This window comes from Accipiter gentilis, chromosome 29 (assembly GCF_929443795.1).
Source record: "Accipiter gentilis chromosome 29, bAccGen1.1, whole genome shotgun sequence".
In the NCBI taxonomy this organism is placed as follows: Eukaryota; Metazoa; Chordata; class Aves; order Accipitriformes; family Accipitridae; genus Astur; species Astur gentilis.
Genome location: NC_064908.1, coordinates 2,386,542 through 2,411,370, shown reverse-complemented (window position 1 = coordinate 2,411,370; position 24,829 = coordinate 2,386,542). Strand labels below are relative to the sequence as shown.

General features: G+C 47.9%; 1 protein-coding gene across 1 annotated transcript; it reads right to left on the bottom strand.

The window, feature by feature from the left end:
* Positions 1-539: 539 nt before the first annotated feature.
* On the bottom strand, positions 540-16,333 carry LOC126052378 (polymeric immunoglobulin receptor-like). Its single transcript, XM_049832933.1, has 11 exons — positions 16,132-16,333; positions 8,172-8,267; positions 7,599-7,931; positions 6,625-6,954; positions 5,677-5,997; positions 4,919-5,233; positions 3,856-3,988; positions 3,205-3,320; positions 2,742-2,867; positions 2,563-2,621; positions 540-1,652 (listed from the first exon to the last, which is right to left on the bottom strand). The coding sequence occupies exons 2-11, from the start codon at positions 8,251-8,253 to the stop codon at positions 1,527-1,529; spliced, it is 1,941 nt and encodes a 646-aa protein (XP_049688890.1). The 5' UTR covers positions 8,254-8,267; positions 16,132-16,333; the 3' UTR covers positions 540-1,526.
* Positions 16,334-24,829: the final 8,496 nt, after the last annotated feature.

The following is a 24,829-nucleotide window of genomic DNA, read 5'->3' as shown; positions in this document are numbered from 1 at the left end:
TTCATTTTAAAGTGTAGCTAATATTTTACTAAAACAGAAATATACTTGTGGTGTTACTGTAAGACCATCAGGTCAGACCCTAGTCAGGGTGATGCTGTTCATTCTTTATATTTTATAGCTTGCTATCAGAGCTGCACATAACCAACACAGGCACAGGAATTTGAATTTGTGCAGTTTCCGCCCCTTCTCTCCTGAAGAGCTCTGGCCCTGTCGGACACCTCTGCAGCCCCTCTCTTTGCCAGGCAGGCACCAGCCCATCCCATTCCTGGTGTTCAGAGAAAACTGCTTCTCTGCTTTGTCACAGCCTCTTCATTTTTGCTGCTTCCTACGTTGCTTTATCTGCGGCGTATTGAGCTTTCTGTACCCGCATCTCACTGACAGACAACAGTGTCGTGCTGCTGTTCGGAAATCCATGTATCAATAAATTGCTTTTCTCTGTTGAGTCATCCACTCTCGAAAATAAGACCAAGAGACAACATTTAATTACAGTCATCCTCGTTTCTGCCTGGATAAACATGAAGTCAACCAGGGAAAATGTGTGAGTGATGTGTGGTCAGGTTTATTAAGCAAAGGGTGGGTTTTCAAGGCCGCCCTTGGTGGGGTGGCTCCGTGGCAGAGGAGCACGGATTGGGCTTAGTTGTTGCGACTCCAGGTCAGAAAGGGGAGTCTGTTGGTTCAGCTGCTCTGGGGAATTTGGTCTGTGCTATGCAGATGGATACAGAGCCAGTGAACACCGGTGCCTATTGCTAATCAGCTATATAGGCTGCTAATAGGTTGTCATACCTAATTAATGTCATGCGGTGGTCAATTCCTGCTGTTGATTAAAATGCATATGCAAAACATTACTCAAAATGTTTCCTGTTTGTCTCCATTAACTGTGGGTTTCTTCTACCATCCTGTGCCATTTGTAACACCAGATGTGATGCTATAATGCTGCAGTAAAAGGAGGAGAAAGCCCCCCCGAAGACGTGCCCTTACTGCACCTCTTTGGGTGAGCTCTCCCGTGCCCTCCCACGGACTGCGAGTCCCCCTGGTCTGCTGAAAGCCAGTGGTATTCTTTATTGCTTGCGCATAAAAACACTTCAGACCATGTCTGGTCTGCAGGTACTGCCCTCTGGATGAGAAAGCTTAGAGGAATCAAAAGTGCGAGATGTTGTTCTAGAGGGTTTTCCAGCTGCCTTTAAAAGAAAAGGAGATTTTTCAAAATGTACCTTCTGGCCTTTGAGAGCCCACTGTTTTGGAAGGGCACTGGTGGGGCTGGGGCTGTCTGTGGGCTAAGCCACTCCAGCTCCTGCCTTTCCCAGTCTGACCTGCTCGCTCAGACCCGCGCCTCCAGCCCAGCCACCCCTCTTGGCATCAGACGATTCCTCCTAAATCACCCCTTGAAGCTGAATTTAAGCAAAAAAAGGTCAAGCTATAGCAAATTGCGGTAGCAATAAACAGTGCTGCTTGCTGATGTCTTGCTCTGATCCTCAAGGTAGAGCCGGTCCCCGTTGCTGCCACCTCTCAGTCCCTCACCTTCAGACCTAGCCCTCCCAGTTCGGGGGGGACACGTCCGGGGCAGCACTGTCCCCCCTGGAGTCCCCCTGCGCGATGCTGTTGGAGGTGAGGAGGAAGGTGGAGTAGGCGAGGTCGGCATCCTCCTTGGAGCTCTGGGGAAGGACAGGAGGACGCTATTAGGTGACCGGGGACGGACAGCGGCCCATGGCCGGGGAAGGGGCAGCGTTTCGTGGGCTGTGAGCTTCTCGGGATGATACGGGCAGACTGGGTGAGTGGGACAATCCGGTGGGTTATGCTGGTGCCGATCGAGAACATCACGCCTTTGCTCAGCCCCGGGAAGACCCCAAATATTGGTGGGTTTGGGACCCCATGGCATGCCCGTCCCTGCGTGTTGACACCCAGCTCACCTGTCCTAAAGCTGCTAGGTTTTACTGGTTTCCCGATAGTTCCCTTTATTGCTCCGGTTCAGCTCCTGGCGCTTACAACACCTACCTACCGCCTTTGGTTAGGGACTTGTAAAAAGAAGGGCTTGCCTCCGGCACCTTCAGTGGGTGCTGAGCTACTCAGCCGTGATCTTACCCAAGGGGAGGAGAGGCAGGGGAAAGCAGGGGGAAGGCAGGGGAAGCAAGGGACTTGCTGGGGACACAGGAGCAAGTCACAGCCCTTGCAATGGCAGACACCTCCGTGCCTACCTCTGTCCCCTGAAGCACAGCCCACACGGGGGGAAGGTTAGGAGGCGGGATGTGCTCCGGCTTCTGGCCATCTGCTTATCCCAGCGTTTCATATTTGTGGTGACCACCCAGCCCCAAGCTTTCTGATGCTACCTGGGGGCTTGGTTTGAAGCAAGGCAACTGCTGTTATCGTCTCTGCTAAAACATGGGGTCAGGAAAGGGTTAAGGTCCCCTCAGGGGGGCTGATCTGCAGCAGGTGGCCAGATCCGGGTGAGATGGAGAGCACCTGGGTGTAAATAAGGCCCCCGGGAGAAGGCGGCTCCTTTGGCAGAGGCTGGAGTTTTGTGGGGGTGTCTCCCAGATCGGTGGGCTCTCTCCTGCCTTCTCTTACCCTTTTTGCCTTCTTCGTCTCGGCAGCGCTTTCCAGGGTGGCCGCGGTGGTGACAAACTCTGCAAGGAGAGAAAGGGAGGTGTCAGGGTGCGGGGGCCGGTGGTGGGTAGGTATTTCTGTGGCTTTTGCAGGGTCCTTCTGCAAACCCCTCCCTTGCAGCCCATCGGTCAGCAACCTACCATCCCCTCCTATCTGAGTCTCCTGGGTCTCTTTCATGCAGGCGTTGTTGCTTGCGCCGTACTCCTTCCCGCTTTCGAAGTCCGACATGCTGATGTTGGTCCTGTAGCTCCCGACGGACACCAGGTCTGTTAAGAAGGAGGGGATAAATACCCTGCCTGCTCGCTCAGTCGGCGCGAGCGCCTTGGCATCTGAATTGCCTCTGTGCAAGGAGGCACCGTGCGATGCCACGTGCAAAGCCCGTGGAGGGGTGGTCTCTGTTTCAGCCCGGGCACCCTGTACGCTGGGTGTTGCAGCTGTATGGATGGGGTCAGGGGGGAGAAGCAGGGTCCCTTGTCTGCCCATTGCATGGTGGGGTACTGGGGGAGCAGCTCAGCCCAGCAGAGACTGCGGCACGGACAAGGTATTGCCTGTGTCTTAATATTGCTGACGTTTCTTGAGAGACTAGAAAAGGCAGGGACTCACCGGATCTCTTCAGCTGCCTGTATTTAAAAACAGCAAAAGCTGCTGCAAGGATTATGAGGATGGAACCAGCAACGCTCACGGCTGAAATTGTACTGACGCTAGGGCTTTGGTCAGAGCTGGAATGGAGGGAAAGGTATATCACTAAGCTGCGAAATACATTTTTTTTAAAAAAATTATTCAAGACTGAATAGTGTATATGAATGTCCAGCAGTCTAAAATCTGTATAGGATGGTAAACTGAGCGAGCATGATGCAATTCAATTAACAAACTGGATCCTAGCACATAAACCCCAAATAAGAATCTAGGATAGAGGTTGTGCCAAACCAGCTACATCAGCACCTTGGTTATAAATGTGTGAAGGAAAGCTCTCTAATTTCGACAGAATTATTTTCAATTAGTTTTTCTGTACTTGGAATCTCTAATCGTTCCCTTCTGGGACTGTATTTTCTTGAGCTAGAGACTAATTTCCAGTCATCTTGCCTTTTGCTGTAACTTTTTTCTACTTTTCCTCTGATGTTTTGAGCTAAGTTCTTTGGGGACGAGACTTTTTTGTTGCTAAACCACACACACAGTGTGCAAACACAGTACCAACAATAGGTTAATATAAACATCACAAAAATTATAAATGACAGAGGCTTGGAGAGAACTAACCTTTCTGAGGCAGCTGGGCTGTCTACCCCAGCATCGCTGTAGGCTCTTCCTTGGGGAATAAAGCCACCCTCAGCGGGGCTGGGGTTGTCCACGTTCAGGACGTCGAGGCTGTGGTCAGCATTTCTTCCTGTGCCTCCCAGGGAAGGGAAAAAGGATGGTTAGTCGCATGAGCAGCAGCGGGGAGATAGTGACGCAAAAACTAGTTGGATGTATTTGGTGTATGTGGAACCTCAGGGGGCTTTGGTTGTACATGAGAGAGTCTTTAAAATGGGGTTTAGAGATCTGAAATAATAATCATTCCAGATAATTTATTGCAAAAATCACAAGTAGGCTCTCCCTGCCTATATACTTTTAAAAGTCTTGCATTTCTAAGTTCTGCCTCTAGTATTTCCAGAACAGATTTCGAACACTTGGTTTACTTTTATTTCTAGCTCTACGTCCACCAGAGGCAATGAAATGAGCCTGTTTCTCTTTCTTTTCACTTTGGCCATCATCCACTTAGGATGGTTGCATGTGGGATATCTAGCGCTATGCTTTTTCTCTGTTTCTAACAATATTCTTTCCTGAGAAAAACACCTTAATTCCAAAATACTGCACCAAAACTAAGTCCCTTGCTGTTGGTGGTCCCTTCCTTTCCTGCTCCCTACTGTTTTCCTGTTTGCTAAGATAAGCTCCCTGGAGCAAGATGCACCCCTGAACTACATGCAGTCCTTCACCTGACAGGTGTCAGATATCGCTTAAACTAAATGATGCTACCAAATGTAATAGCAATAACTAGTAAGGACAGGGTTAAAAAGTAAAAATGTGTGGAAGGAAGCGATTTTTAGACCGGTGGGGTTTTTTTATGGCTGGGAAGCAAAAAGCAATGAGTGGATGAAAACACGTATGACAAGTTGTGCAAACTCAGGGTGATCTTAGCAGCTAGTCCGGGAGGCTGCCTGGACGAGAGCCCTTCTGTTTTGAGGTGCTGCAACCTAGTGGCTATGGAGAGGACTTTTTTTCTCAGCAGAAGGCAGCCCTGACAAGCAGGAAAGCCCCTGCCTGCCTCTGCCTTGGAGCTCACCTTCAGTCACCTGCAGCTCCACCGCCATGGTTTCCCCAAAAAGGCCGTTGTGCTTCACTCCACACCAGTACCACCCTTTGTCTGACTTTGTCACCGAGTCAAAGCTTAGGATGACCGTCTTGTTGTCAGTGTCACAGGTAACCTCTGGCCCCGGCTGCTTTTGGTCAGAAGCAGGCATGGGAGTGCAGGTGGTGCCGCTCCACTTGCACCAGTACTTCTGGTACGAGTAGTACTTGCATGGATAAGAGCAAGTTAAATCGACCGGTGAACCCACTTGCGCCTCCACGTTCTTCTTTCCCGTCAGTCCGGGTTGTCCTGCAAGCGCAAACAGAATGTCAAGGCTGATGTTGGTGGTTTTGGTGGGGGGAACGGTAGTCAACGGGTGGTGGTGCTGCTAGAAATGGTGAAGCAGGAGATGCCTCTTTGAGAGAAAGTACTGCTTGCGTTGCTAAATTAATGTTAAGGATGCTGTATATGCATCTCTGGGTGAAAGCAGAGGGGTTTTTTTGCAAAGCTAAAGAAATACATGCATGAGAAACTTTTGTGAACACCTTCCCATAAAACCGAAACCTTGTGTTTCCATTTTAAAGCTACTGGGGTGTGGGGGGATTGGCACAATGTTTTGCCTTATGAGAGAAAAGTTCAGAGTTGGACCTCACAACTCTTCCCCAAAAGCCAGATCTGCTCCATTGCAGTACTTAGGAGGTTGTTTTGTACCTACTGAGCAGGCAGAGAACTGCCAATGCCCAGGCTCGTACCATCTATGATCTCCAGCTCAGTTGATGATTGCTGCTCCTTCTCCTCATCTGTCATGCACCAGTAATAGCCTTTGTCACTGTCCTTCAGCTGGTTCAGGATGATGGTGATGGTCTTGTTATCTGGGCTGTCGAACATGGCCACTCTTCCTTCATACAAGGGTGACACAAACCCGGAGTTATCTATGATCCGAGCACACCCGTTCTTTCTCCACTTGCACCAGTACTTTGAGGAATTCTTCAGAGAGTCGTAGCGGCATTCAAAAGTTACCGAACTTTCTTTTACTCCAATTATTGTGGGCTTTCCTTGAGGAACATGGGACTCTGGAGATAAAGATGAAATGAACAGCTATACATGTCTAACTTTTGCCCATGTGGCATGCTCCCAAGAGCATAAATACCAGATCAAACAAAGCTGTTTTGGCTAAAGCAAGGCTAGGCGAAGCTCAGGGGTGCAGATGGTAGGAGACTGTCCTGGCACTGTTAGGAATTGACCCTAAGGGGTCTGTCAGGCCTTTCTTTTTCCCAAATTTACTGGGTGGTTGTTGTCTTTGTGTACCAATGTTTAAAAGTTTTGCTCCCTTTGCTAGGAGAAGGGCAGGTCTTCTTTCTACATCTGTCATTTTGAGATTTAAGGAATTAAGACTTGAAGAGACAGTTTGCTTGTCTCTAACTGGTAGGCAGAATTTGCCTTCTGGAGTTTTGGGCTAGCCAGACTGGGGAAGACAGCTAGCCACTGCTGGGGAAGTTAAATCTTGATACAAGCTTTATTAGTGATGGCCTAGTACATTACAGATAGTTAAATGAATAGAAAGAAGTATCTAGATGAGAGGATAGGATAATAGCACTCTCCAAAGGGAAATTAAAGTTTTTGTTAAATAAAGTAAGACTGCTAGCGATGCTTCTAAAGAGAAGCAGAGATGAAGGGGAAAAAACATGGGAAGAGCTTACCTTCATAGACATGCACATCCAGTTCCTTTGTTTCTCCTTTCTCCCCATAGTTGCCAACCCCGCACAGGTACAAGCCAGAGTCTTCCCAGCCCATCTGAGTTATCACAATGCTGAATGAGCCTGAAAGCCCCGTATTGCTTAGCAGAGCTCTCCCCGTGTAGTCTTTATCAACATCGCCATAACTATCGATGATGTTACGGCAGCCTTTTTTCTCCATCTTGCACAAGAATTTCCTCCAGCTCTCATACTCCTTCCCAAAGCTGCAGGACATGGTCAAAGTGCTGTGCAGCTTCACGTAGAAGAGCTCAGCTCCCTCGGGCACATGCGGACCTGCACATACAGACACCGGTCAGCTTGTACCGCCTGCTGTGTCAGAAACTGTGTGCATCTCCCCTATACCTCTGAAGGGTTGTTTTTAGCTTTTTTTAGACTCCGTTTCAGGACTGAGGTCTCTAGGCTGTATCACTGCCTGCTCTACAGCGGGGTTTCTTCCAGAGCCTTCTTGCCTTGAGGGGCTGTGTTGCTGGGAGTTTGCACCGTGCTCTGCACCCCGGGCCTTGCCCAGCAGTGTGGTGCCATCCTGCCCACCGCGCTCTCCTGGACTTGTGCACAGACTTGGCTCGCACAGCCTTAGCCCTGGGTTGGAGGGTACATGGGAGCGATGGGCAGTTCTGCCCTCTGACTGCGTCTCCCTAAACTTTAGCAGCTGAGAGACGTCAGCAGGTTCTAAGCAATGTTTGCGACCTTAACATGACGTTCATTTAGTCTGATTTTTATGACAGATTTTTGGTCAAAAAATAAAGTCATTCTGTTAGAGCACAGGGGAAAATGAAAACTGCTGTTTCCTGAAAGCATGAAACATCTTGAGCTCTTAGACGCTGGGAAGACTATCTGTGGAGCCTCATTAAAAAGAGTGTGCGGGAGAGGGGTGTAAAAGAAAATAATACTTCAAGGAGCCCCGAGACTGCAATTACCTTTAGAAACATCCAGACTGACTTTGTGGCAGAGCCCTCTGCTATTGATACCAACACCGCACTGGTAGGTGCCTGCATCTGCCATTGTCAGCTCAGACATGTGAATCTGGAAGCTTTCTGCCTGTGGGTCATCAGTGATGGAGGCTCTGCCTTTGTAGCCTGGAGCAGTGTAGCCGCTGGTGGAGACAACGGTCATGCAGCCCGTGGCCGATTCCCTGCACCAATACTTTCTGTCGTGTCTGTTCACGCTGGTGGGAGGGTAGAAGCATTTCACGGTAACTGACCCGTTGAGCAGACCGTATACCTGCCGTGGTCCGAACACAGGGCTTGAGACTGCAAGAGGAAAACCACGTTGGCCGTAAATGTCAGCTGTTCTACACAACCCGATGGGACTGCGGGGCAGGTCGGGTGTACCGGGGCAAGCACGGCCCCAGGGCTGCGCAGCATCCTGTGGTCTGAGTGGTCCCATGGCAATGATGGGCACCGACACGGTAGAGACGTTCCCCTCCTAGTAATGCCACCTCTGGCCTTAGGCCACCCACAAGACCGGTGCCCCAGACGCGTTACACTTACTTGCTGCCTTGGGGAGGTATTTGCTGCTTGCAGATTCAGTTGGGAGGAAGGCGAGCAGGAGGGTGAATGCTAGTAAAGTCATTTTTCTCGCATTCCCTGGAAAAGGCAAAGAAGTTGGTGAATAGTCAGACTTGTAAAATTATTAAGTTAACTGATCAAGTCATCTAATAATCCTCATGCCTGGAGGATACGAGGGTTGTGGCTACTTGGGCTAGAGAGAAATAGAGCATTTAATAACTTGTGTCAAGCAATTGAATGAGAAAGAGGGAGATATAACTCTGTTCTTCCCTGTGTTGCTGCATGGCATCATGGCTGCCCATAGGTCTCATCCCAACACCTCAGTCTTCCCTTCTGTAAAATGGAGTTGTTCTTACAGCAGACTTGGTTAATGCAATGCTTGCAAGCCACCAGTGTGTCTGTCGGAGCAGAGTGCCCCAGGGACAGTGTCCCCTGGGCAGGTGATGGTGTGCATGGCATAAAAAGGGATTTTGGCCAAACTGGAAGAGACTTGATTCAAAATCAGAAATGGTATCTTTTTTATACTTGTAAATCAGAACAGCCCATCACAAGGCTGAAGTTCAAAAATGGTCCAAAAGCCGTTGAGCCCTGGGAGGCACGAGAGTCAGGTGGCAACCCGGAGCTCAGCTGCTCACTTGACCCTTGCCAGCAGATAATGCTGCTTCTAATAGTTTCATAGCTGGGGTCATATTTTCTTTCAACGGTGTTCATGCTGTGAAAGGAAGGCTTGTTCACCTGTGAGCCTGAGTGCCAAAACCACTCCTTAGGACAACCTGCTCTCACGGAATCACAGGAATGGTTTGGTTTGGAAAGGACCTCTGAAGATCATCTTGTTCCACCACCTCTGCCATGGGCAGGGACACTTTCCACTGGACCAGGTTGCTCAAAGCCCCATCCAACCTGACCTTGAACACTCCGAGGAATGGGGCATCTACAACTTCTCTGGGCAACCTGTTCTAGTGTCTTACTACCCTCGTTGTAAAAATTTCTTCCTTATCTCACAGAGCAGAGCTCCTGTCAGAAGCCTGTATTTAGATACTGCTCTTTGTTTCCCTGGTCTCTTCAAGGATGTGCAAAAGAGAAAAAGGGTAATATTTTCACGTCTGCTTTTTTTCTTTCCTCAGCTGCTGATAAAGTTAGTGAGATGCAGGGATTTACGCCTCGCCCCCACCCCTCCAAGAATCAGACTTAAGCCACATAAAGCACTGTCCCACCTCCATATCCACCCAAATCTACTGCACCAAAATTAACCCTTGGCCAGGACTCAGTGATGACTATTGGGGAATGTCAAACCAAACCGTGTCTCTCTTGAAATGTGTCTGTAGTCTTCAGGATGAGTATTTCTGACCTTCCCCTTGTTTTGGACTGAGTGATGGCTCAGAAGAAGCCAAGGTTCTTATTTCACTAAACTGGTTTCTTTGGCCTGAACTGAATGTGCTGTTGGACACTGCATGGTGCAGTGGTGGGAATGTGCATTTCCAGAGCGTGGCTGTTGGTCTACCTGCCCACGTTCTAGAGAGGATGATAGGTGCCAAGAAAAGTCTTTATAAACATTCATTGGAATTTGATTTCAGGGTGTCAAGTGACACAATTTTATTAAGGGTAATTCCCGGTAGAAGAAAAAGGCTTTTATTTCCGTGTTAAGAAGAAAGGTGTTCTGTTGTGCTTTCTTCCTTGTAGAGTGATTTCTAATTGCTCAGTGGCCACTTGTCCACGGCTAATAATTAACTCGCTGAGCATGAAAAATGTTCTTTCATACATATCCCAGAAGTAGCCAGCAAGACAAACATAACATATCCTGCAGAAAGCAAACAATATGGCACAAAAAGGGCCTTGATATTTGCCCCTTGTTAACAGCAGTTCCTCTGGCTCATGGTCACCTCACTGCCCTCTACCTCTTGCTCTGCAGTGCAAGCAGGATCCCAGTTCGGCTTTCCCCTTCTTCGCAAAATTTGAATAATCTGTTAGTCCGATTCCTTCCCAAAGCCATTGGCTACTTCAGAGTTACAGACAACATGGTTTTGTCAGGTAGGGAAGGGTTACCAAGACCGCTTTTTTGAAACAAAGCTATAGCTGTGTTCGGAAAGATGTGTGCAAGAGTGGTGGGTGGCATCAGGGTCTTCACATGCATGTTAGCAGGAAAGAATTTTTGCATCTCTATCTCTAAGGACACGTGCACTTGTGCCTACACAAGAACAACTGTTCCTGTGTGCTTGCGTGACCAACACCTGCAACTTCTTCAGTTCTGAGGTGCCTCTAGTCCGATTTTCTCAGATGCTGTTAAAACATTCCCCCACTCATTGAACGAATGGAGAAAACTCCCATGTATAGCAAGTCTGAGCAAGCACAGCCATCAGTTACGTAAAAATCTGTGCTGTACTTCCATGCTCATCCACCGAGCTGGGTGGCTGGAAACCCCCTCTCTGCTGTCGGTGCCGTGTTACGCTCAGTGACAATTCCTAGCCCACAGAAATGGTGCAAACGAGTTTTGTTGGTCACTCTGCAACAAGCAAGCGCTGTTTGAGATGCTGGAGGAGAATTTCATCAAGCTATTGGGAAAGGAGCTCTAGTTCCTTCTCGCTTTCAAAGAATATTTGCTGCTGGATTTGCTGTCTCTAGCCAGAGCACAAGGTTTAGACCTCAGAGCTCCAAGGAAGAAAAAAGGCTGCGGAGCTCATACGAAAGGGAGTGCAAGTAAGTGGCTGTGCAAGTGATTTGTATTCGTGCTTCTGCAGATGGAGGGGGAGTTGAAAAGAGAGAGGAGATGGGACAGCAAAGGCTTGCCGGGGGCTATAGAAGAGCCAAGAGGCTTGAAACCAGAGGGAAATGCTGTGTATGCTGTCTCCAGAGCCCTTGGGAAGCAAGCTGATGGTAGATGTGCTGGTAGGTCTGCAGTGTTCTTATGCTGCTGCATGCCCAGTGACAGTGCTGGCTGAAGAACCAGCGCTGGAAAGGGTGAAGTGCCTATGCCCAGCCTGTATTCCTCCTGCCACTCAGCCGCAGCTTCTCGCCGGTCTATCCTAACTTTTCAGGAGTAGAGAAAGGGGAAAAATAGTGCTCCTTTGTTATTGTATTGGTGAAATCTTTCCTGGAGGTAGCAGTGGAGGCAAGGCTTTGTTTCGGGCTTCACACACAGATCTGCAACCGTATCAGTATGTGCCCTTTCTATCTGGCAGCACCAGCTGCTTCAGAGAAAGATGCAAAAATCTGCCCTAGGCAGTGATGCCATGACTGGTGCTGAGGGGTTTCCCCTAAGTCCTGGTGGGAGTCTGGTGGTTGGCACGAAGAACGAGGCTTGTGCAGTGCTCCCAAAACCTTCCAGCAGCGGCTGTGTTTTGTCACCCCGTACAGGAACAGCTGGGCTGACTTTGCAGGTGACTGATGGTCCTCCACCGGTTTTGCCTGGGGGCTGCATGATATGGCTGGTTTGGGCTCAGTTGCTACATTGGGTTTCCCTCTGCTCGTGTCCACATCTCCTGCTTCCCCCTCTCACAGGCACTGACCTGCGTGTCCGGGTGCCTGCGCTGGATTTCTGATCGCTCTTGGAGCGGGAAGGACTGAGTGCATGAGACCACGGTGTCCCCACGGACTGACGGACACTGGAAACCTCTCCCTCAGGGAAAACCTGGTCCTACTACGCTGCAGCAGGACAGGTCATCGGGACCTTGTTTGGTAGCCGATGTGCATGGTATTGTGCAGGTTGGTGCCCGCAGCCCACTTTGCGTGGCCATCGGAGCTCCTGCCTGCACCAGAGCTGCCAGGCAGGAGGATCGTGGAGCCCAACAGGCTGAGGGAAACCTGGACACACGATTTGTGCCGCCTCTGTCCATGCAGGCAAAGAAGCTGCTGTCTTAAACCTGATATATTAAAACCCCAGTGAGAAACGACCTGCAAGGCAGTGCAATGGACTGGTCAGGAGGGAAAGCAGGGAGGGAACCCAGTTATTCCCGCTGGGAAGATGTCCCCAAGAAGCTGCTCTGCGTCACAGGGCAAAGAAGCCGTGGGTGGGATGTGCTGGGCTGGCAGGGCGCTGGGACAGCCGCCTCCGTCGGCATTTCGGGCTTCAGCTCACCCGCGCTGTTGGGCCGGTTGCTATAGACTGCCGGGCTGTCTCTGTGGTTGCTTTAAAACGTTTTGATAGGTGAAGGGGGGGCAGAGATTAACACCTTGTACTCGGTCTCCCCCTCTCCCCTCCCTGCACAGGACTTGCAGAGAAGCAGCCACGGGGAAAGCTTCCCGCTGTACGAGTGCGTGTGTCTGGTGTTTGCAAAGACCCTGTTGCAACAGTGGTCGCCTTTGGGTTATTACCAGCTGGGGCTCTACTCCTTTTTCTTGATATTTTTTTTTCAAGATAAAACTCAAATCTTGGGTTTTTTGTGTATTTACTTTCATTTTGCATCATCAAAACTGCTGCCTTCCTTCTCTTCCCCATCCCAACGTAACAGGTTTTGAAGATTCTAGAGCACAAACCCAGTATTACAGCTGAACTCAGGAGATGGGAGTGTGCGTGTTGGTGCATGAGCTTTCCACTCTTAACCCGGGCCCCTGGACACCAGTGTCACCAAGATCAGGGCAATGGTGTTGTCTTGCCCGGGACACTCTGCCAGGCGGGGGTGGCTCCATGCTCTCTAGCTGTTTGCAGTATGCTGCTGTGTTTGTGTGTATAATGCAACAGGGATTTCAAAGAATTATATCGTACAAAACCAGAACAGGGCAGGCTAATCATCAGCAAGATTAATACCAACAAATAAAAACATTTAGTTGTCATCTGCTGTAAAAGAGAAGATACAGTCATTACCAGGTGAATGGCATTTACTTTCTCCTAGCCGCCCATTTCCGTGCTTGGCTTGAGTTGCCAGGTTTGTGACCATGAACTTGGGAAGAGCTGCTGAAACCCCCAGCGAGGGTGACTGTGCAGGTATGTGAGTGCATGAGAAACCTGGAAAGTGTTCAAGCATTAAAAAAAACCCCAAATATACATCTATACCATAACGACAGGTAAAAACTCATTACAACTTGTAATATGTTTCCATAACTCGGATTTTGTTGTTTCTTCCTACCACCCAAGTGTATTAGCACTTGGCACGTGCATGTGCTGCACCGAAGGGGCCTCGCTGGTTAGTGGCGAGTGAGACACGGACCTACGGCAATGTGGTTTGGTGTGAAAAGCTATGCAAATGGAAAAATTACAAGGTGTTTTACAACAGAACGACCTTTTTTCTTGCTTTCTAAGTCAGGACAGCTAAATGTTTTTGTTGTCTTAGTATCATCTTGAGAATGAGTAACACTATCTCTTTTGATTTGGTACGTTGCTGTGCTCTTAAATCTCACTGCATTATGCTGCCACTGAGTGACAAAGAAATTGTAATGCTGTGTATAAAGCTGTGGGGAGGTTAGATCCCCCCTCAAACCCCACAGTCAGTCTCCCTTGTTTATATGGACATGTCTTTAGTGTCTCTATCCATAGCAAGCGGCTCGTGGTGCCCTTGCAGGGCGGTGGGAGGCGGTGAGCTCTGGTGTGAGCCCTCCCTGGGCTGAGTTTCCCAGGCTACCGTGTGCGGACACTTCCCTGGATTCCCCAGTGCCAAAAGTAGTGCGGGATTGGGATGGGTTGGGAACATCACCTTCCTCTCCAGCACTATCGTATGCCTAAATTTTGAAGTGGTGCTTTCAAGTTTCCAGCAGAAAGTGCTCTCTGACCAGGTTAGCTCTTCTAAACATCAACCATTACAGACTTTCTCTGGGTTTCTGTGGTGCTTTTGTGACTCTATCAGTCTTAGGGAGCAACATCTGCAGATTTATAATGATTTGAAAGAGATCAGGACCTGACCCCTGAGTTATGCAAACCTGAGCAAGCAGCTGCTCTTGCTGGGGATGAAATACCAGAGTTCAGCTCCTAAATTCTGCTGACTCAGCTGCAAGGGTGAGCTCTGAGAAACCAATACACTCCTAATGCAGCTTGTCAGGGATCAGCACAGTCCAATCCATTAGCTATTAACTATTGCTCTTAACAATGACCAGTGTCAAGGCCGTGCTATGGGATCAATGAAACATGAAGATTTAGTTGTCACATTTGTGATTCTAGCCCAGGAGTCCTGTTTTGTAGAATATTTACTGTTATTCAAATACTGGGGAAATAATAACATACAGAATGGGGTATTCTTTTTTTCCCCCTCAAATCCTTTTCAAGCAAGACCCGCTAACACCACGAGGAAGCTCTACAGATGCAAGCTGTTGGAGAGACAGGCGGTGCTGAGCAGCAGCATCAGGGGTTACGCTGTGAAAGGAGCACTGGCACATGTGCTAGGGGTGATTTATGGAGGTGCTGAAGACTTCTGTGCCTAGAAGAAGGGCACAGCAACAGAATTCTTGCTGCACAGGACTGGGGCTATCTACATCTCTATGCTGCCCATCAGGATCACTGCATAGATGGCCTTACTCGGAGTTTTATTTACTGTAGTGCGATGGGGAAAAGCCACCAATCCACTCCATTTTCATGGAGATATGAAGGAGCAATCAACTTTAAGATAAAAGATCAAGCTGACCCAAACACATACAGGAACGAAATATTTCACATTCCAAACCGATGTCTCCTTTACAATGTGGAAAGAATAAACAGGAGGTGCTAATTTTGTGATGCAGTGAGCAGGAACAGCTAGGCAGATCTTATTGAAGATTATCAGTATTTACTAAGAAATCAGCAGGTTTTAGAAATTTCTGCAGTACTTGTGACCCTCCTAGCTAAAAATGTTTGTAAGTGCCAGTTAAACACTGTCCTATATGAGCAATATATTCTGGAAAACAAATGAAAAACAATAATCAGACAGCCCTCATGGCAGTGACTGAAATTCCTGCTGAGATTGTGCTGCCAGTGTAATTTTATGTTCCTTTAAGCTGTTAGATATACCATACACTAACTTGTGACGGAATTTTATGTTCCTTTAAGGTGTTAGCTACCCCATGCACCAACTTGTTGCTTTTCAGATAAGATGTCACGGTTCATTAGTTTCTTACTTTTTGTTTCTTGTCTCTTGGGCTGGAAAGTGAAATCAATTTCAACACTATTGAACTATTATTCTAGTTTAATACTACTCATATTGCAAGGAGCAGGAACTTACTATGATCCAACAGCCACAGTCTGTACAGTGACAGCTGCTGGATGGATGGATAGTGCCAGTGCACATTTTAACAGCAGCACAATTGCTGTGAGGAGGTGATATTTCTCTGTACTTCAGATGAAATGTATTAAAAGTCCTATGTGAAACCTTCCTTTGCAGAGTAAGAAATCAGGTGTGCAGAAACCCACCCCTATGCTGTTGGTATAGATGTGAGTCTGCCACCTTTCTCTTATTTCAACTTTAGGACACCATGTACATTTCAGTCACTTATGCTTCAATGTCTATTTACCTACCTTCTGAATGTACAAACTTGGTAGCTTGTTCAGAGTTAATTTAGGACATAAGGGCACGAATTCTCTTTTTAAATTTCAAAATCTGCATCCCTATGATTATCTCCGTGTTGTCATTCAGAAGACTGTAATGACCACAGACTGAGTTGCAACAGTTTAGATTACTACAGTAATATTTACTAACATTTGTTATCTTCTAGGTTAAAACTTAATGCAAATATTGTAATGATAATTAGCCTTTTTTTTTTTTTTTCCCAGAAAGGAAAGATTAATAATCTACAGCAGAGAAGAAAACATAAACATCATAAGCCTGATCCTATGCTTCTGACCTTCTTTCAAAAGAAATCAGCCTCCCCGCTAGCAAGACCTGCACACCTATTCACTGCTCTTTCAGAACCGCTGCTTCCCTTCGCACACGTGCGAAGAAGAGTCCTTAAAAGCGTCTCAAGCCTTGTATTCTTCTCCTTCCCCATCTCAAAGCGGTAGCACAAAAGATTTTGCATTTCAGTAAGATAATGAAGAAGCATGACTTACACTCCCAGTTACTTCTGCAGACTGTTTTGTACCTCTTGCTTTTTCTTTCAGACTGACCGCTCCCAGTTTTGCTGGTGTCTCGGTGGCCGACCCCTGGACGTTCTGCAGGTGTCCTGCCTCCGTGTCACAGCCGGACACGGGCTCTGGCAACGCCAGGCTGTTTTAAATACTCCTTGTCCCTCTAGCCCTGCATTTCCACCTGTTGTGCCTTAAAGGAATAGCATCCAAAAACTCTGGCAGGTGAGCACCACCCCATGTGAGAGCCGGGAAGCCAATGCCCATCCCAGCTCTGCTGCCACTTTGAGGGTGCACGTTGTTATTTACCTCCTGATTACACGTCGCCATGGCACAACAGCCACCCCAAGGGTGGGCTCCCAGACATGGTCCAGGGCACCTCTGCCTGCTTTAGGGAGGAGCCTGGTGGGTGCCTGGGGTCGGGTCCGTGGAAGGTGGTCTGCTCTGCTGGGAGCACGGTGCTTTTGAGACAGCCTTCTGCTCGGACAGGACCCAGGTAGCTAGGGCAGCTGTGATTCCTTGGTTTGAAGATGGGTGCCTACGCCTGGCACAAAGGCACTGGGGAGCCTTATGGGGTCTGAGTCTGGCTGAGTACGCGAGGGTCCAGCCAGCCCCCTCCTCTTTGTTGGCATTGCAACATCCCCTTTGAGTTGTGACCGCGTCCCAGGCACGAGAACCCCGTGCTGCGAGGACTGACCTGGCTTCTGGTCTTATGATACCCCCAACCAACAGTGGAATAGCTTTGTAGGGCAAAGCTGGACAAAGCCAGGTGGTTGGGGTTTTTTAAGCTGTTGCAAACTTTTTGAAAACCGGTGTCTCTAAGAAGCCCCTGGTTGGCCATCCTGGTTGAGCAGGTCTGTCTCCCTTCTCTGCTCTCTCCAGCCCCTCTGCCTCCCCTCAGCTTCGTGGGAAAAGCAGGAGTCTGGGTGGGCAAGGGTTAGTCTTGTCTGTGCAGACCAAGAACACTAAGATCTTTAAAATGAAAAATAATTAACAGTAGCTTTGCTGCCATCTTCAGCCTCATCTCTTTGTTTTCCTGTTGTAGGCATGTCAGGGGCCCAAATACAAATTCCCTCTGAAGTGTGGGGTTCTCAGAACTGGAACTGTGTGAGAAAGTAAAGCTGATGAAGATGAAAATATTTTCATTATGTGGGATGAATCGTTACGTTTTTTTACCTTGTACTAATGTTGCAAGAGCAGTAATTTCTTCTAACTAGGGGGTCACATGAAGCTTTTCTCATTTGCTCCCAGTGAAAGCTGATGAGCTTAAACAGGATGGCAGGTCCAGGCGTTCCTGCTGCACCTGAGACCTGGAGTCGGGACGTTTAGCAAATTTGTCGGATCTTAAAGCCGGCCTTTGAAGTACCTGTCCTCTAGCTAAGAGCCTTGAGCTGCTTTCTTTCCACGAACGTGCAGCTTTCGTGGTGAGGAAGGCTGTTGCTGTGCTTGCACAGGGTGATCTGCTGGGGACCTTGAACAGAGAGAGCAGCCGCAGTCTCTCCTAGGTGGGAACAAATGCTGATCCCCTTGCAAGCCGTGCCCTTCCCGCCAGTGCTGTTTCTCCGGCTGCTCTTGGCATTACTTTTTATTCTTGGACATAGTTGCCCTTGCTTGGCCACAATAGGCACAGGTGTGTTTGCTTTCATATATACCTCCCGCTCTCCCAGGTTCCTCTCCCTTGGGTGCCAGCATGTCAGCTTCCCTGTTCGCCTTGCCTCAATCCTGCAGTTTGCACAAAAATGTGTTTTAAAGAGCCTGGGCTTGCGGAGGGTGCAGAGGAGGAAGATGGTATGGCCGTGGGCAGAGGAAGTCGTGGCAGAAACCACCCATGGGGACCTGCAACTGCTTGTGCGTCTTGGGGAGGAAAAGTTAGTTCAGGGTGGATAAATGGTTTCTTTGACCAAACCACTGTCATCACCCTTAAGGTTTCTGGTAAACCTGATCCGTTGTCTCATGCAAATAGATTTACTTGCCTTAACAGAGGAGGAAGCGTCCTCCTGCCAAGTCACAGGTTCCAAAGCAGTTTGGCATCTCCAGAAAACAAACAACCCTGTGCTTGCTTTTTTTTTCGGGCCAAAGCACAGTTTACAGCATGGCATGCAATCTGAGCATACAAATCAAAGCTAGTTTGGGTCTGGGCTGTGTTTGGGCTGAAACGATTTGATTTTGAAGCTGTGGATAGTTCTCTGGAAAAGGTGGAGGAAAAATAACATTTGAGAATTGGGGTGTCTTTGATAGACTGGAGTCAGATACGGTTTATGTGTTGCAAAATAAGGATTTAAAAAAAATAATCAGAAAATCCTCTCTTTTTTTGCCTAGCACTAAGCAAACCTGCAGCCATGAGGGTCCTTCCTTCCCACACCCCCTCCCCAGCTTTACCTTTCCCTCGGGGTGCGCTGCCTCTGCAAGAGATAGTCAGGGTTGCACACAAACAGCTTGATTACAGATGCATTATTTTATTCTCTCTTCTACAGACCATGTAGCAAGTGGCATTTGGGCAGCTGGCGGGGATTTGGCTCTCAACTCGGGACGTTCAGCTTCTGAGCAGGGCAGCGAGCGACAAGCGGTGCTGGGAGCTTTGCAGTTTATAGCCGTGCCTCAGCTTTCCGTAGGGAAACTTCCAAGCTCATGTACACAGGGGCTTTGACGGAAGGGGGTTCTGCCTCAGGTCTTCATCAGTCACCTTGAAAGGTATGTTTTTCCCCATAGGGTTGCTGTAAAAAAACCAACCAAACAAACAAAAAAAAAAATCCAGAAGAAAAGCTCTGATCTGGAATTGCGTCTCTATGATATTTTTACAAGTGATTTTGTGGGTGTTTCTGTTTTTATGCCAAACTTGATATTTTAGATGGGTCTGAGATTTCAGAGAGTCCTGAGAATGGAAATCTAGAAAAACCTGGGTTGGAGGGGACCTCTGGAGTCAGCCCCCTGCTCGGCTTAAGAGGAGAGTTATCCTGGGCTTTACCCCAAACCAGATATCTAGAAACAAAAGGCATAATTAACAGCTTCTGGTTTATGTTCTCATTATTAGAAGTTTTTCACAGAATGTTAATGATTTATGTTAAAGGTTTTAGGAGGGGGCGTGCTTTTTTCCTTTCCATTCTTTATATTTAGGACTGCAAGAACCCTTCATACAGCTTTTTTTTTGCAAAGTAAAATCTCTCAAACAGCAATAAAACTTGTATAGTGTTAGCAAGTTGTATCACTCTCCACAAAATATTCTAGATTTGAACCTTTATGGCCTTGGTTTTAAAGCCACTCTGAAGGCTTCTTTTAGCGTCTACAATATATTCCCTATATAGCTTTTAAAATATGATGTCTGTAGATCTGCTTCTGGTCGAGCCAGTGGATGTTTCAAATAGGAAAAGAAATGTGAGCGTACATGCAGTACTGTGCACAGAAGTGGCAGATCATTCCAGAGGGTGCAAATCATCACGATTGCTTACTTCCCTCTGCTACTTTCTGACTTTAAAATATTATCACCTGCTTATATGATCAGAGAGTTTGGATCTAAGTGCATTGTAATGTGAATATGAAATGCCATCACCAAATTTTTGCACCACTATTCCACTGTTTGATTTATTATTTTTTTAATGGAGAAGAGTACTTTTCACTAATATGAATTTCCAGAAATTGGATATACTTTAAAATATTTGCTCAGATGTTTTCTGCAAGAGCTCTTCTCTAAAGAGTATTAGCACTCCAAGACAGACCCACTGTTCTTATATTTTGCCAGAAAACGTAGGCTCTTACACATGAGTTGGTCATCCTGAATCTTCCAAGGATATCATAGATTATCCTGTACGAGTAGGACAAAAAAGAAAAAGATTGCAACACAGTGAACAAGAATTGCTTCTGTGTAATATTGCAAGAGGTCATAAGCAATCAGACTTTATTGAAACAAGCGGGAAAAGCGATAACATGTTTACAATGCGTAAGCAAAAATTATAATCAATCCTATAATAAATATATAAACGTCATATAGGATCTAATCCAAGTCTTTTGAAATCTCAACATCTCTTGGTAAGGAATAAAGGCAATAGTTTGGCACCAGAACATAAATCCTGGACTGTGGGATCGTAATTCCTGGACTGCAAACCTGCTGTCTATCCTGTTGAGGTATTTTACGTACTAAGCTGCAAATCCTCTGCTTAAAATTTGGTTTTATTCTCTTTTACCAAGGGAGACAATATTTGCAGTGCCAGTTCCAGAAAACACCCACCTACATCGGCTGGAGTCTGTCCGGCATTCGTGCGCATTTTCTGGACGCAGGGTTTGCTCCATCGTTTGCTCTTTTACAGGGTTCAGACCAGCCTGAGTTGGCGTTGCTGCCAGGTTTCCTATGGCGCTTCTTTCTTCTCCTTAAAAGCAAAACCATATGCATGCAACAGAGGGAACACCTCCTCTGATGTCTGTTTAAATATACCAGCATGTCATAAGAGACACTGGATTAGGCCCATTGTTTCCCAGTTTCATGCTTGTGAATAAGGTATTTCCACTCACTGCTGTCGTCGCTGAAGGTTTTTGTCCCTGGATTTATCTCTAGGGACACACTGTGTTATAGAATAAGATATATATGCACGTATTTTTGAAAATCGGTCCTTAGCAAGCATTTGTTGGGCAAGTCTTTGCCAGCTTTGCGCTGAGCGGGCTGGATTCAGCCCCAAGAAGCCGCCCAGCACATAGCTGCTCGTGCCGTGCAGGTCCCTGCCCTTTATACTTCAGGATTTCCGAGCACTTAGGGAGCTATAAATCCTCTATACACAAAACTCAACCTTGCTTTCAGCAGGGCTTCAGAATTTCCGTTTCCTTAATTTGCTTTTTGTTTAAGCCTATTAAAAAAAAAAAAAAAGGCAATTTCTCTGCGACATTGCTTGCTTGCAAGTACAGTTGCACTTTCAGGCTGCTCTGGCTGCAGAATGGATGCGTGTCTCCAGAGACGGAAATCTTCAGTGGGTCAGACTCCAGCTCCTGGAAATCAGGAGCAAAGCCATTGCAAAACAACAACCGCAACCCAAGAAGTGTTGCCTGGCCAACTTACCGGTCTCCTTTTGAAGCTTTATTTTGGTCAGGGCGAGAATAGTGATAGTGATGAAAATCAGTAAAATGAGAACTGGTAGCACAACTGGGAGCAGGTGTGAGTCACCTGATGAGCTGGAAAGATGAACCATCAGAATTAAATTGGATTTTGACTCGGCTACGGGGTGGCTGAAGTACCTTAATGCAGACTGTTGGTTTTACACCAAAGATTATAAAGGAGTTATACACTCTGAGTAGCTCAATGGAGAACAGTCAATACAGTCAAGTAGAGGTGAAATCATCTGATCTGGAGCTTGGCTTATGAGGAAGTTATTTCTACAACTACCTTTGTTCTACCTTGTGGGGTTTATGCTCCCAGCAGAATGAGCCCCTCCAAAAGGAAAATGAGCTATTTTCATCATACAAATTCACAAGCAAGGTTCATACTCTTTCTTTGTGAGTTGTTGTAGACTCTCATTCTGTAGGAGGGTATCTACGTGCCATCTCCTTGCAAAAATGATACAAACGCTATCAGAGCTCCACAGGCAGGCAGAGCTTTGCCAGGAATGGTGCAAAATCTGACCCTTTATACAAAAGCATGATTCGTGCCTGGTAACGTGCTCTCCCCTCCTCTTTCTGGCTGGATAGCAGGGAGATACAGCTTGAGGGAGGCTGGGGATGGAGAAGACTGTGCTTCTCGTGCTGGTGGTCACTGGGGCAGGTGTGAGCTCTGAGGTACATGGAGGGACAGCTCAGGATATCGAACTGGATTTGTGGACTTCGTGGTTTATCTCCAGTTATGACTGATACTGCAACATCTGATGCATCTGCACCAACCACGCAAATCGCTTCACCCGGTGCTGGACGGTGGCCATAGCTGGGGTGAAAGGTGTAAGAGCTGCTCACAGCCATCCTGTGGAACAGGAATCCCAGAAGGTAAATTCCCTGGGGAAACCACTTGCACCGGGGTGAGCCACGGGGCTTGCTGTGGAGAAGTACCATGGAGTAATTACTGGCCAAAATAACTCATAGCCTTTTGATTAACCTTGATCCAAAGATAGCTCATTATGCAACACAGAGCACCTAAATGCTACCTGGGCTACTGGCTGCCTATAGGGGCTTGGATAATGTGTGCAGTGAAGTATGTAGCAGCTACTGATTCACCAGCGTTATTGCTCAAGCCTAATGTTTCCTAATGTCCCGTCTCCCTACCGAACAAAAGAAAACAGACAGGAGCACATCTATTGACCCTGGCATCTGATCTACAGGAGTGGCCAGCACCAGAAGATTTAGAGTTCAAAGATACATGCCACAGGTGGACATGAGATAACCTTGCCTTCTGCTTCTCTAATTTCTAAATGTCTCCTATCGGTGTTTTCGACTTGCAACCTGTGCACAACCTATGTAGGGCCCGGGGAAATGGGGCAGACAGGTCGTAAACCACCAAGTTGGTGCCAGCGAGAAATGTGGCTGTGAACTTACCTCTCATGATAGATTTTGCTTGGGGAGGTTACAGAGGTGCTGGGGGCGTTAGTGGGCAGCAGGGTGCTGGTGCTCTCGGTCACAGTGCCCATCGAATATTCCAGGCTCGTGGTGCTCCTCTGTGTGGGCATGCTGTAGGTGGACAGACTTGATAAAGTGGGTTTCACAAAACTGGATGTTTCCGGGTGTTGTGAAGAGCAGGCTTCTGTGGAGAAAACTATTTGGAAACTTGAATATCCATCTTTTTGCAGAGGCAATGTGTTAGATTTACCAAAGATTTACGCATTTCACCTGGCATCTCGGCATGAAAAAATATGCTGCATGGTATGACCAAACGCAAGCATTTCTATTTTCCTTTGAGTCTTATAGAAAGCAGCTCGGGCGTACTAGTGAAAACGCATTAACATCTGGCAAACATTCATACTTTAACCCCGTTATTTCTGCCTTTGCCAGCTGAACAGTTACATGGATCTGTGTGTTTACATGCCACAGTTTCTAAAGCTCCACGATAACCTTCAGCTTATCTTGAAAGCAAAGCACATGTCTCTGCGCTGCACTTGGTAGGATCAGGATATCATATGCTAGGGGTTTGCTTCATAAATAATAATATAATTCAAACTAACTAAATTTCCTCTGAAAGCTCAGCTTACATCCCTGCCTCTGAAAACCTTCGCCATCACCTCAGTTACTTGCCAATAACTGGAAGGCAAAATGTATAGCTGATGTTTCTCATAATGTTGTTATATTTATGCATAGTACAGAGGAGAGTCTATTCTCCTCATATCCATGAAGGGGTAGAGGAAAGGCTGATTTAGAAAAAGAAAAGGGCTTTATTGTGTTCCAAGCTACCCCACCACCTACCCTTCTGGATGCGCAGCTTCACGGAGGACGTGTGCTCTGTGTGCCCGTTTTTAGCCCCGCACCAGTACCATCCTGCATCCTCCTCTCTCAGGTGGCTCATCACCACGGTGTAAGTCCCATTTTCCTGGTTGCTGCTGGCTATTCGTATTCGCCCTTTGTAGGACTCGTGCACAAACCCATCCCCATCCACAAGCAGGGAGCAGCTAGCTTCCTTCCACCTGCACAAGTACTTCTTCTCGTAGTTCCCTTTGGGATCATAGTGGCACTTCATGGACAGCGAGCCTCCGACTGTGCCGCTGAGAAATTTTGGTCTCTTCGGAAGGGTGGAGGCTGCAGGATGGAGAGGACACCGTTAGCATTTCACGCTCCTCATTCCGGGCTGCGAGGAACCCGCGCAGCACGTGCAGCCCCCAGTGCCCCGTCCTACCTGTGGTCACCTGCAGAGCCACCATCCGCGGGCTGTCCTGACCGCTGAGCCTTCCCGTCCCGCACCTGTAGAGCCCCGAGTCTTCCTTTCTTAAGTCATTTATCAAGATTTTGAAAGCTCCAGAGCTCTCCTGAGCGGTGATAAAGATTCGTCCTTGGTAACTCTTTCCCACGTAGCCATCGGAGTCGGCTATGAGAGTGCAGCCGGTTCTCCCCAGTTTGCACCAGAACCTCTTCTTGCTGCCTTGGGTGTCCCCAGGTGGGCACAGGACCGTGACAGAGCCGCGGAGCTCTCCCTGGACGAGCTCGGTCGACCCCACCGCACCGGCATCTGCAGGGCGAGAGCACGGCAGGCACCATCAGGCACGCAGCCCCCAGGCAGGCAGGAGGGAGTTTCCTTTTACTTTTATGAACACCTGATTTGGCCAAATCTGGGTACTTTTATACCCCATCGTTGTAAATACCTGGTTAATAGCACAGGGTAGAAAAAGTCTATATGCCTGCTGTGCGCTGACGCTCCAGCATCTGTCCCCAAACCGCTCCCTGCGAGCTGGGCAGAGCGGAGCCTCCCCTCTCCCCTGCCGGTATCCTACCTGCCAAAATCGTCAGGTTCAGGCTGACGTACAGGTCTCTGTTGGTGGTGCCGATGCCGCATCGGTAGGTCCCCGTGTCGCTCTTCTTCAGCTCTGTCATTGTCACGGCGAAGGTGCCTTTCTGGGGGATGTCCTCGAGAGACACTCGCCCCGCGTGGGCTTTTGAGATGTAGCCGGTTGTAGAAATGATGGTGTAGCAAACTCCGTTTCCTGCTATCCTGCACCAGTATTTTCGGTCGTATTTGTTGGCTGGTGTGATGGAGTAGAAGCACTGATGGGTGACCGATCCTCCAACCTCACCT

Coding starts and splice junctions, on each gene's coding strand:
- LOC126052378 (XM_049832933.1), bottom strand. CDS start 8,253: ATGACTTTACTAGCATTCACCCTCCTGCTCGCCTTCCTCCCAACTGAA. Junction 7,932..8,171: donor ATACCTCCCCAAGGCAGCAA/GTAAGTGTAACG, acceptor TTCCTCTTGCAG/TCTCAAGCCCTGTGTTCGGA. Junction 1,653..2,562: donor AGACGAAGAAGGCAAAAAGG/GTAAGAGAAGGC, acceptor GTCCTTCCCCAG/AGCTCCAAGGAGGATGCCGA.